This window comes from Pelophylax lessonae (genome assembly GCF_965119305.1).
Source record: "Pelophylax lessonae genome assembly, chromosome: 5".
Taxonomy (NCBI): domain Eukaryota; kingdom Metazoa; phylum Chordata; class Amphibia; order Anura; family Ranidae; genus Pelophylax; species Pelophylax lessonae.
In genome coordinates, this window is record NC_138772.1 from 400,640,905 (window position 1) to 400,654,412 (window position 13,508).

Sequence of the window (13,508 nt, forward strand, 5' to 3'; positions counted from 1 at the left end):
CCGCCTCCCCCTTACCTACACACGCTTCTGAGTACTGAGGGCGGGACCCGATGAAGATCTACATATCTCCGCCCACTATTAAACCAGCACTGTCAGTGTCAAGTCTCTGGGATCATGGACAGGGAGACAGGTGATTGCTTTCTCGGATCATCTGTGGTGGGAAGCAGTTCGATCACATCGTGCTGTCAGCGGGGGTGACAGGAGAAACAAGGTCATGACAAAAAATTCAAAGGAATGGAGTTGCAGCACAACAATAAAAAAGTAAATTTGTAATGATTAATTGTAAGTTGTATCAAAGTGGATCTCCAGCAAAAACGTTATTTTTTTTTTTTAGTTTATAGAGGAAGGAGGGGACATAATAAGAGGGATTTAAAATGTGACAGGAATAATCAAACAATTTTCTGATAGTGCGCACACAATGCTTGACAGCTGATTCCAACGAAAATTTTCGAAAAGGGACAAATTCCAAATTTTTCTCCTACAGGAACTGATGATCTGATGGAGACATGCACCCTTCCTCCTTCTCTATTAAGGTTCTGCTTAGCCATTCACAGGATGCTTTGTATTTTATAAATATTAATTTACAAAGGCTTGCTCTAATTGGCTGAGGTGGGGAATCAGGTGGATGACATCACAACCTCTATCTTAAGTGGGGTACACACTATAAGTAAATGGGGCGAACGATTGTCTGATTTTCCTTGTTGTTTCACAGCAAATCGGAACCCATGAAAGAATTTTCTTACGAACATTCGTACAAAAAATCTCGTACGGCAAAGGCTTTTTTTGTTGTTTGTTGTTTCTGATCATACAGTCTTTCTTTTCTGATTTTTCTTGTGCAAAAATCGTACGAAAACGGTACACATTAAAGGAAAACCGTTCGTTTTTTCCTGTACGAGACAAATTTTGGAGTTTGTCCCTTCGAGAATTTTCGTAAGAAAATTCTGAATCATCTGTAGAAACTTCTGTACACACTATACCAAAATCGTATGAAAATTCTTTGGACGATGTTAAAATAAAAAAATAAATGTTTGCCTGATTTTTTTATAGTGTGTACGAGCCTTTAGCCAGAGGTAGGAATCAGAGGAAACCCCATATTCATTTATAAAATACAAAGCTCCCTGTGAATGGCTGAGTAGCACTCAGCCAAATGTATTTTGTTTTGGGAACAGAACAGGAAGCTGCAGCAACATAGTGCTGTATATTAGATGTAGCTAATGCTACATACAGTTTGTACAATGCAGATATGTATTAATAAATATAGTAATTTGTTCGGGCTAAGCTTGAACTTTTTAAAATAAAATGAAATGTGGAGTAAAGCCTGGTACACACAATAAGAATATCGGACAAATAATTATAATGTTTTTTTGCATGCTAGTCTCATATTTAAAACCAATAGGTTACTAAAGTTATGAAAATTCTCGTATGACAGAATACATTTTGGGAAGTGATGAATTGTATTGTAATGTACTCTTTCGTTTCTGAGCATGCATGGTCTTGGTCTTCTGATTTTTTACGGACGAATCTCGAAACGAAAATCATATGTTAGCGTAGGAGAAAAATTTTCATGCTTGCCCCTTTGGATATTTTCACATGAACTGTCGTGATCGGCCCTCGAAAGCTGAGTACTAATGATCATATTATCTAACAATTGCTCCAAAAGTGGTATTTTTCATCCAATTTCTTCATTATGTGTACTAGGCATTAGGCTTTAAAGAGGAAGTAAACCTTCCTCTGCAAGTTGTACCTATAGGTAAGCCTATGATAAGGCTTACCTATAGGTACTGTAAATATCTCCTAAACATGTACCGTTTAGGAGATATTTACCTTACATGCAGCCATTGACGTCACTGGCGCATGCGCTCTGAAGGAACGGCCGCTCGTGCCGTTCCTTCAGAGCCCCGTGCCGTGACTGGACCCGTGCCGGATGCCGCGATCCTAGGAGACAGGCGAATGGACATGTCGCCCGTCATAGAGGTAAGCGAGTGGCACGGCGGGGGCTCGTTCTAAAGTAAGTATTTCAGCTAGTATGCGATGCATACTAGCTCATTATATGTTTCTCTTTTAGGGTGAAGAAAAAAAAATATATAAGTGGGTTTACAACCTCTTTAACTGAACTACTCTATGAATTGTACTTAGCCACATTGTCCACCATTGTCCTTAGGAGGAAGGTTGAGTCACATACCTGGTCGGAGACTGAAATGATGAGGGGGGCTTCCCTTGCAGCTGAGTGCAAAGCACCTCTGAAGGTAGAGACAAAGAGTGATGCGCCCAAAGAAGAATGGGTTGCCAGCGGTGTAGTTGCCTGACGATCAGAGTAGATGAGGCAGTAGAAGGAGACTTGACCATGCAGCTGTGTCAGCAAAAAAGAAGACATTCTAGGTTAGCAGGTGAAGTCTTCACCACGTGGAGGTACCAGCTAGACAGGGGTCGCTCTAGATACACTGGCAGATCTTGCCAGATTAGTGGAACAGGAAGCGGAATCAGGAGCCAGAACCAGGGTCATACACAGGAACAGAACAGGAGCAGAAGCAAGGTCAGATCAAGCCGGGGTCATACAGTGAAAGAAGGCAGTAAAAAAAGTCCATGTGAACAAGCCAGGGTCAGATCCAGGAAAGAAGCCAAGAAAGGTCCACCGGCTAGCGGGATCAGCAATGGGGAAATCCAAGAATACAGCAAAGCAGAAGCACAGAATACAGGGGGGGCTGAAGATCATCCAGTAACTTATGGACCAGACTGCTATCCTTAAATAGGCCAATGGGCACCAGGATCTGTCATGCTTTGCACACGGTGTGGTGAGCACAGATGTGCCCAATTACATGCGCATGCCCAAGCACCCATACACAATGTCTGTATGCATTTCCACGCACGTTAGTGTGACCATGTTGAGTGTTGGCAAATATGCCAGTTCTTCTGCAGTTCATCCTCTGATCTATAACAACACATAGGACAGTACATCATATAATGATCTATAACATATGGGGCAGTATGTCATATAACGATCTATAATATATAGGGCAGTACTTCATATAATTATCTATAACATATAGGACAGTACATCATATAATGATCTACAGTGCCTTGCGAAAGTATTCGGCCCCCTTGAACTTTGCGACCTTTTGCCACATTTCAGGCTTCAAACATAAAGATATAAAACTGTAATTTTTTGTGAAGAATCAACAACAAGTGGGACACATTCATGAAGTGGAACGAAATTTATTGGATATTTCAAACTTTGTTAAAAAATAAAAAACTGAAAACTTGGGCGTGCAAAATTATTCAGCCCCTTTACTTTCAGTGAAGTTCAGTGAGGATCTCTGAATGATCCAATGTTGACCTAAATTACTAATGATGATAAATAGAATCCACCTGTGTGTAATCAAGTCTCCGTATAAATACACCTGCACTGTGATAGTCTCAGAGGTCCGTTTAAATCGCAGAGAGCATCATGAAGAACAAGGAACACACCAGGCAGGTCCGAGATACTGTTGTGGAGAAGTTTAAAGCCGGATTTGGATGCAAAAAGATTTCCCAAGCTTTAAACATCCCAAGGAGCACTGTGGAAGCGATAATATTGAAATGGAAGGAGTATCAGACCACTGCAAATCTACGAAGACCTGGCCGTTCCTCTAAACTTTCAGCTCATACAAGGAGAAGACTGATCAGAGATGCAGCCAAGAGGCCCATGATCACTCTGGATGAACTGCAGAGATCTACAGCTGAGGTGGGAGACTCTGTCCATAGGACAACAATCAGTCGTATACTGCACAAATCTGGCCTTTATGGAAGAGTGGCAAGAAGAAAGCCATTTCTTAAAGATATCCATAAAAAGTGTTGTTTAAAGTTTGCCACAAGCCACCTGGGAGACACACCAAACATGTGGAAGAAGGTGCTCTGGTCAGATGAAACCAAAATCGAACTTTTTGGCAACAATCCAAAACGTTATGTTTGGCGTAAAAGCAACACAGCTCATCACCCTGAACACACCATCCCCACTGTCAAACATTGTGGTGGCAGCATCATGGTTTGGGCCTGCTTTTCTTCAGCAGGGACAGGGAAGATGGTTAAAATTGATGGGAAGATGGATGGAGTCAAATACAGGACCATTCTGGAAGAAAACCTGATGGAGTCTGCAAAAGACCTGAGACTGGGACGGAGATTTGTCTTCCAACAAGACAATGATCCAAAACATAAAGCAAAATCTACAATGGAATGGTTCACAAATAAACATATCCAAGTGTTAGAATGGCCAAGTCAAAGTCCAGACCTGAATTCAACCGAGAATCTGTGGAAAGAACGGAAAACTGCTGTTCACAAACACTCTCCATCCAACCTCATGGAGCTTGAGCTGTTTTGCAAGGAGGAATGGGCAAAAATTTCAGTCTCTCGATGTGCAAAACTGATAGAGACATACCCCAAGCGACTTACAGCTGTAATCGCAGCAAAAGATGGCGCTACAAAGTATTAACTTAAGGGGGCTGAATAATTTTGCACGCCCAAGTTTTCAGTTTTTTATTTGTTAAAAAAGTTTGAAATATCCAATAAATTTCGTTCCACTTCATGATTGTGTCCCACTTGTTGTTGATTCTTCACAAAAAGTTTCAGTTTTATATCTTTATGTTTAAAGCCTGAAATGTGGCAAAAGGTCGCAAAGTTCAAGGGGGCCAAATACTTTTGCAAGGCACTGTATAACATATAGGGCAGTATGTCATATAATGATCTATAACATATAGGGCAGTACTTCATATAATGATCTATAACATATAGGGCAGTACGTCAAATAATGATCTATAACATATAGGGCAGTACTTCATATAATGATCTATAACATATAGGACAGTACGTCATATAATGATCTATAACATATAGGGCAGTATGTCATATAAGATCTATAACATATAGGGCAGTACGTCATATAATGATCTATAACATATAGGGCAGTACGTCAAATAATGATCTATGACATATAGGGCAGTACGTCATATAATGATCTATAACATATAGGACAGTACGTCAAATAATGATCTATAACATATAGGGCAGTACTTCATATAATGATCTATAACATATAGGACAGTACGTCATATAATGATCTATAACATATAGGGCAGTATGTCATATAAGATCTATAACATATAGGGCAGTACGTCATATAATGATCTATAACATATAGGGCAGTACGTCAAATAATGATCTATGACATATAGGGCAGTACGTCATATAATGATCTATAACATATAGGACAGTACGTCAAATAATGATCTATAACATATAGGGCAGTATGTCATATAATGATCTATAACATATAGGGCAGTATGTCATATAATGGTCTATAACATATAGGGCAGTACGTCATATAATGGTCTATAACATATAGGACAGTACGTCAAATAATGATCTATAACATATAGGGCAGTATGTCATATAATGATCTATAACATATAGGACAGTATGTCATATAATGATCTATAACATATAGGACAGTATGTCATATAATGATCTATAACATATAGGACAGTATGTCATATAATGATCTATAACACATAGGACAGTATGTCATATAATGATCTATAACACACAGACAGTATGTCATATAATGATTTATAACACACAGACAGTATGTCGTATAATGATCTATAACACATAGGGCAGTACATCATATAATGATTTATAACACACAGACAGTATGTCGTATAATGATCTATAACACATAGGGCAGTATGTCATGACAACATGATATAAAAGGATCCGTAACAAAGACGTCATGTAGTCAGTAAGGAGTGTCATCCCCATGGTAACACATCCAAAGAATCTCCTCTATACACACCCCCTGTCATTATAATTCTATAACTGCCTGTCACGCACACCACCACACCCAATCATTGTCCCCGCTCTGTGTGACTAAGTACGGATGACGTCAATCCGTGGATCGGACGCTAGAGCACGCTGGTTACGTCCGTATCGGTAGACATTTTACCGAAGTTTCTCAGTAAAAGACTTAGAGAAAACTCCAGAATAATGTATAGCTTTGTTCTATCACCTTATTCAAAGACCTTCTATTTATAATAACAAAATGAAAACCACTTTAGTGTTTAATTCCTGTTATATGGCGGGGAATGGCGGATCTGTGAGGCGCTCTATCAGTCACATTCCTCAGCAGTGAGGACATGCAGAAGTAAAGAGGGCGGTCCTAGTGCAGGGGTAGGGGAGGGGAATGATCAGGCTACTCCCAGAGTGCATTGCGATTCTCCGTCATCCCCCGGTATAGAAGACAATTGTCCCGTCTCTGAGCCTCACACCGAGCCCAGCTGTCGCCTGTGACTGTTATCTGTCAGTACCGGAACCAGAACAATCCTAGGACGTCCTCTTCGCCTTCATAGATCTACACAGCCAATACCTTCCATAGAGGATCACTGAGAGACAAGTCCGGACATCTCCCACAGTCCGCCATCTCTGTACACCGTCTGTGCGACCTTCTCTACTCCTCCACCGACTATTCCTTCCACACCCAGCACCCACTCTAGGCTGAATGAGAAGATGGAGCGAGGGGGCATCATCACACCCGAATCCCGGCCGGTGAGACACCCCTTCCCCCTTCACACCCATCTCTACCCTGCTCTCTACTACTAATAATTAGATATGTGTGTGTGTATGTATATATGTATGTATATGTGTGTGTATATGTATGTGTGTATATATATATATATATATATATATATACTGGTGGTATCACACCAGGTCCTTAACCATATAAGGACACAGCTGCCATGTTCTCCTCCTTGTACTAACGGGACTCCCCCCCCCCCCCCCCCCCCCTCTGCCAGCCATGTGACTGTATCTAAAGATAAAGTGGAACCCCAGTCTACAACTAACTAAACATAAATCTACCCCCCCCCCCCAAGTCTGATACTACCCTTTAGAACAGGGGTCTTCAAACTATGGCCCTCCAGTTGTTCAGGAACTACAATTCCCATCATGCCTAGTCATGTCTGTGAATGTCAGTTTTCCAATGGCTCATAGGATGTGTAGTTCCACAAAAGCTGGAGGGCCGTAGTTTGAGGATACCTGCGTTTAGAAGGTAGATGTGTACACGTTTCTCAGGGTACTAAGCTTACTTACATGATCAGCTCCCAACCACTAGCTTCAGGGAAGAGGATAGATAGCTAACAATAGATGCCCCATAATAAGCCTACAGGTGATGTCACCGCCCAGGTATTCCATCGGCTGTCACTGATCTCTTCTCTCCTCTGAAGCTGGCCTCCGAGGAGATCATGTGACCAAACCGGAGCGCTCTAAGATTAGGTAAGTATACTCTTCTTCTACAGGGTAGGTAGTATAGGTGTTAGAAGGTGGGTGGGAGCTGGTTTAAGTTTTGACCTAGACTGGAATTCCACTTTAATATTCCCAGGCCACGGGGCTGTATCTAATCTCCTGTCCGCGGGGCTGTATCTAAAGTCGAGTCCCCTGTCCGCGGGGCTGTATCTAAAGTCGAGTCCCCTGTCCGCGGGGCTGTATCTAAAGTCGAGTCCCCTGTCCGCGGGGCTGTATCTAAAGTCGAGTCCCCTGTCCGCGGGGCTGTATCTAAAGTCGAGTCCCCTGTCCGCGGGGCTGTATCTAAAGTCGAGTCCCCTGTCCGCGGGGCTGTATCTAAAGTCGAGTCCCCTGTCCGCGGGGCTGTATCTAAAGTCGAGTCCCCTGTCCGCGGGGCTGTATCTAAAGTCGAGTCCCCTGTCCGCGGGGCTGTATCTAAAGTCGAGTCCCCTGTCCGCGGGGCTGTATCTAAAGTCGAGTCTCCTGTCCGCGGGGCTGTATCTAAAGTTAGTTTCTCTACATTTAATAGAATGATGCAGGTTACAGCCACTGTCAGGGTTTTTTTTTTTTGCCTCTTCCCACTATAGGGAGATTCACTCCCTTTGCCCTGGTGACCGCCTGCCTCTGAGAATGAAGGTGAAGGAAAATCCCAAATCTAACTTGTCACCAGAATAGAAGTAGAGGGGAAATCTTTGGAATTTTTGGTTTCCTGGTCCAATGAGCTGTGGTCAAATTAGGTCAGTGATGACACCAGCAATTCCCGCCCCTTTGTAACGTCAGCTGTGGGGATGGGAATTTCCCCCCCCCCCCCCCCAGCTCATTGGGCAAGGGATCACAGCTGCTTCTGAGTTTGGATTTGAGCCCAGATCCAAACAAATGTAATTTCCTAACTAGATCTGTGTGATACTTTTATATCCTGGAGAGACTGCTGTCAGCAGGATGGGAAGTGAGCATAAATTCCTCTAAGGTTCTGTCCACACTTGAGCATACTGAAATTGCGGGTGGAATCTCGTAATTCCGCCCCCAATACCAGAATCGCAGCAAAACATGGGACACGTTTACGATGCCATTATTTCCTAATGGCACCCCAAATGCTGTTTGTTTTTTTTTTTTTTTTTTTGAATCGACAAAACGTGCTAAAATTGCACTGCCATCCCTGGCTCTGTGCCAAAAATTGGTACATTAGTTCCTTTTGGATCAGTTTTGGAATGGAGGGAGGCCCGTTCAAATTAATGGTGCTGCTCCAAAAAAAGCGGTGCAGCAGCTGTCGCTGCGCTATGCTTGGGTGTGAATGGAGCCTAACAGAGTCCCAGATAGCAGTAAAGACCTGACAGGGGTTATAACTCTTACTTTATCCAAAACTAGAAAAATGTTTTTTGGCGGGAGACAGTATTAACTAATGAAATAAGATTTTTGTATTTACAATAAAAATAGTTTATATATATAATTTTTTTTTTTTAAAGTCCATTAAGGGACACAGCAATGTATTAACTCTTCGATATATGGGTTGCTAGTGTTCAACTCCAAACATTTCCCATATGTCCAAGAATGACCTTATTCCTATTGCCCTCAATGGATGAATAAATTAGAATTGACTGGTTGGTTTGTATGATCTTTATTTATTAATCTTCTTATTGATGTGCTGCCCATTATGACGCATGTCTCCTCCCATCCTGGTATCTCCTAGCAGGTTGTTTAGCAGCACACTCCCTGCTTTTTATTGCCGTACCGTGTTTATGGAATTACTGCTGTACTTTGTTCACCTGTTGCACAATATCTGATTTTAGTGATGTCACATGTATCCCGGGGATTTCTGTCTGACTCACTGATTATATCTTCTCTGTTCTGCTTTATGGTGCTGCATTGGCCTCTGTATAGGCAGGAGAGGATCACCAGACTTGCACATATGTAGAGAAAATACAGTTTATCTCTATTTATAAAGTCTGATTAGTTCCCAATAGTCAGTGGGGACGTGGCTATTGATGAAAAAACAGGTTTAATAGTATGCTGCTTACTGTCGCATTATTAATGTATACTTGGCACGGGGCATCATAATGGGGAACATCAACAGATCATAGACAGGCAGGGGGTCATAATTCCTTCAACAGATCATAGACAGGAAGGGGGTCATAATTCCTTCAACAGATCATAGACAAGAAGGGGGTCATAATTCCTTCAACAGATCATAGACGGGAAGGGGGTCATAATTCCTTCAACAGATCATAGACAAGAAGGGGGTCATAATTCCTTCAACAGATCATAGACAGGAGGGGGATCATAATGCCTTCACAGATCATAGACAGAAGGGGGTCATTCCTTCAACAGATCATAGACAGGAAGGGGGGGTCATAATGCCTTCAACAGATCATAGACAGGAAGGGGGGGTCATAATGCCTTCAACAGATCATAGACAGAAGGGGCTCATAATGCCTTCAACAGATCATAGACAGGAAGGGGGTCCTAATTCCTTCAACAGATCATAGACAGGAAGGGGGGTCATAATGCCTTCAACAGATCATAGACAGGAAGGGGGGGTCATAATGCCTTCAACAGATCATAGACAGAAGGGGCTCATAATGCCTTCAACAGATCATAGACAGGAAGGGGGTCCTAATTCCTTCAACAGATCATAGACAGGAAGGGGGGTCCTAATGCCTTCAACAGATCATAGACAGGAAGGGGTAATAATGCCTGGCTTCAACAGATCATAGACAGGAGGGGGTCATAATGCCTTTAAAATACGTGTCATTTTCAAGGTGCCATCACATAATGGAAATAAAAGCCCTGGAGAAACCCCCAAAAAGAGAGGAACCTCCAAGGTATTGGTTGTAAAGGAGGACCAATGGCAGCAACACAATTAAAATGTAATTCTTTATTGGAAAAATATGATAGAGCACAGATATAGAGACTGTCAACAACCCCCCGACACCCCAGATATGTAGTGTAAGTACCCAATGTTGACTTGCTGTCATCCTCTTTCAGTCCCTGTACCGCATAGCTCAGAGAGGGGGAAGGAGAAGCAACACATGTAGTAAATCATTTTTTTTTGCAGTGTAAAGAGCATGCTGACATTGGGAGAGTTCAAGGTGACAGAAAAATGAACTAATCACGGCTACTTCTCCTTTAACTGTTTAGTCACAGAATAGGGGTAGGGGAGGGGACATGTAATGCCTCGTTTCCACTGAGCGGATCGGTTCGGGTCGGTTCGGTACGGTACGCTAATTTGAGTGTTTCCATTATGAAAGTGGCCCATACAACCGAACCAAACCGCACCATTCCTGGTCCTCCTTCAGATGTAGGGCCATAGGAAATGGTACGGTTAGGGCGGAGCTACTGGCGTCACACGATAGATTCCACTGATTGGCGGACAGGAAAACTTCAATGCTCACGTCAAATGAACGAGCAAAACAAACACCTCATTTGGTGTGAACCCCGCATGGCCCCTGGTGGCCCGACTTGCAGTGGAAACGCTCACCTGAATAGACCGGACCATTCTAACCCTTCCAAACTGTACCGACCCGAACCATTCCGCTCAGTGGAAAACGAGGCATTAGAGAAGTGAAATTACATTTCCCCCTTCCTGTTGGACATAACTGCACTGTGTGGCAGCCCTATGTAAATCTCAGGACTGGATGAACAGAAATACAAATCCTTTTGATAGGTAAAACAATCTCTTATGTATATATTTGATCGGTGTGTTTAGTTGCTTCCCTGGAGTTCACTTTAAGTAATATTTTGGAAAATTAAGGGCAGGTACCATTTATCCATCTCCTATCAAAGAGTGGACTTGCATCAATTGTGAATTTATCTATTTTTTTTTTTTTTTTTTTTTTGTTTTTTTTTTTTTGTTTCTTTGACACTTTGGTTACTAGTTGCCTATGACATTGTGGCTAACGCTTCTCTACTTCATTTCAGAGCCCTTGGGGTTTACCTGCAAAGCCTGTGAATCAGTGCTCCTTGACAGAAGTCATGAGTGAAGAGCTGGCCAGGGAGCTACAGATAGAGGAAGAGAGACATGGCTTCCCGGAAGAAGTGCTGTAAGTGTTTTATTATTGGCTTCTGTCGTCTTCTAAGATCTGTCATTCCAGGTGATCACTAACTTGATGCTGATTACATCTGTCACAATATATACTAGCTGTACAAAACGTAAGATCTTGTTCATTAAATTTATTTGTGCAGGTTCCTAATTCAGACCTTTCTTCGTTATTAGCACATTCAGGAGACTTAAAACTTCACAGAAGAAAGCAGCCGCACTGCTCATGTAAAACTTATACTGTATCATTTATGAAATACAGTATGGAAAACCTAATCCCCTCAGACAGTGTAACCTCTTAGCGACCGCCCACCGCAGCGATATTGCGGCAGGGCGGCCGCTCTGCGCCAGATCCTCTACCTACTACATGATCTGACTCTTCGGGTCTGGGGCGCACTCCACTGGCGACCTGCTCCCACTGCAATTGGACACATGGGGAGCCAATCAGCGAGTTGGAAACAAAAGGATGCCACATCGTTTGATGGAAATTAAAATTATCAGACTACAGAGGGCTGAATTCAAAGACACCCTGAAAATCAGAATGAAAAAATGATGCAGCAGGCTAATCCATTTTGCTGAAATGTCATTGCAGCAACTGACAACGTTTGGGCATGCTCCTAATGAGATGAAGCATGGTGTCCTGAGGTATTTCTTGACCGGGGCATCACTGAGCTCCTGAGCAGACTGAGGTGCAACCTGGTAGCATTGGATGGACTGAAACACAATGTCCCAGAGGTGTTCCATTGGATTTAGGTCAGGCGAGCGTGGGGGGTCATTCAATGGTATCAATTCCTTTAGCCTCCAGGAACTGGCTGCATACTCTCGCCACATGGTGCCAGGTATTGTCGTGCACCGAGAGGAACCCGGGACCCACTGCACCAGCGACGGGTCTGACAACGGGTTCAAGGATTTAATTTCGATACTGAATGGCAGTCAGGGTGCCATTGTCAAGCCTGTAGAGGTCTGTGCGTTCCTCCATGGATATGCCCACCCAGACCTTCACTAACCCACCACCAAACCAGTCAGGATGAAAGATGTTAAAGACAGTTCTCCACGGCTACTCCAGACCCTTTCATGTCTGTCATATGTGAAAAGCAGAGGGTGCCAGTAGAGGACCTGCCAATTCTGGTGTTTAATGGTAAATTCAAATCAAGCTCCACAGTGCCAGGTAGTGAGTACAGGGCCCACTGAGGACATTGGGCCCTCAGACCACCATTATGAAGTCTGTTTCAGATTGTTCGGTCAGAGACATTCTCAGCAGTGGCCTGCTGGAGGTCATTTTGTTGGGCTCTGGCAGTGCTCATCCCGTTCCTCCTTGCACAAAGGATCAGATTCCGGTCCTGCTGATGGGTTAAAGACCTTTCATGGCCCTGTCCAGCTCTCCTAGAGTAACTGCCTGTCTCATGGAATCTCCTCCATGCTCCTGAGACTGCTGGGAGAAATGGCAAACCTTCTGGCAATGGAACGTATTGATGTGCCATCTTGGAGGAGTTGGAATGCCTGTGCAACCTCTATAGGGTCCAGGTATCGCCTCATGCTACCAGTAGTGACACTGACCCTAGCCAAATGCAAAACTAGTGAAAAACTGTCAGAAAAGATGAGTAGGGGGAAAAAAAATGTTAGCGGCCTCCACCTGTAAACCATTCCTGTTTTGGAGGTCGTCCCATTGTTGCCCATCTAGTGCACCTGCTGTTAATTTCATTAACACCAAAGCTGCTGAAACTGATTAACAACCTCTTTGCTACTTATCTGAGTAGATCAATATCCCAGGAGTATAATTGACTTAATGCTACACTATGATTAAAAAGTGTTCCTTTTAATTTTTTTGAGCAGTGTATAATATACATTTCTATCTATTTACTAATGCTAGCAGCATAAGGATTAAAAATGGGTCAATGCTGATTGAGAGCGTGAAGTTCTCCTTTTAATAATGTGTCTTGTCAATTGAATCCGTTAACCTCCATCTTCTACTCTTATTTTAGTGCCAATGAAGGTTCTTTCTTAACCAGTGAGAACATTGATACGTCAAGCGATGCCGTGTTGGCTCAGATGCTGCAGACGCAGTTTGACAAGGAGTTTGATGCTCAGCTTCTCAGAGAGGAGAAGAAATTTAATGGCGACAGTAAAGGTAAAGTGGCCTAGTGATAAAGACTGTGTAGGGGTTGAT

The 13,508-nt window shown here is 42.9% G+C and overlaps 1 protein-coding gene across 1 annotated transcript in view; it reads left to right on the forward strand.

Annotated features, from left to right (window-relative positions):
• Window positions 1-6,210: 6,210 nt before the first annotated feature.
• RIOK3 (RIO kinase 3) overlaps window positions 6,211-13,508 on the forward strand; it is a 30,525-nt gene continuing 23,227 nt past the window's right edge. The window contains exons 1-3 of the mRNA XM_082259620.1: window positions 6,211-6,573; window positions 11,224-11,345; window positions 13,324-13,469. Of these exons, the coding sequence (XP_082115746.1) occupies window positions 6,535-6,573; window positions 11,224-11,345; window positions 13,324-13,469 (307 nt within the window). The 5' untranslated portion in view covers window positions 6,211-6,534. The remainder of the gene's footprint in view (window positions 6,574-11,223; window positions 11,346-13,323; window positions 13,470-13,508) is intronic.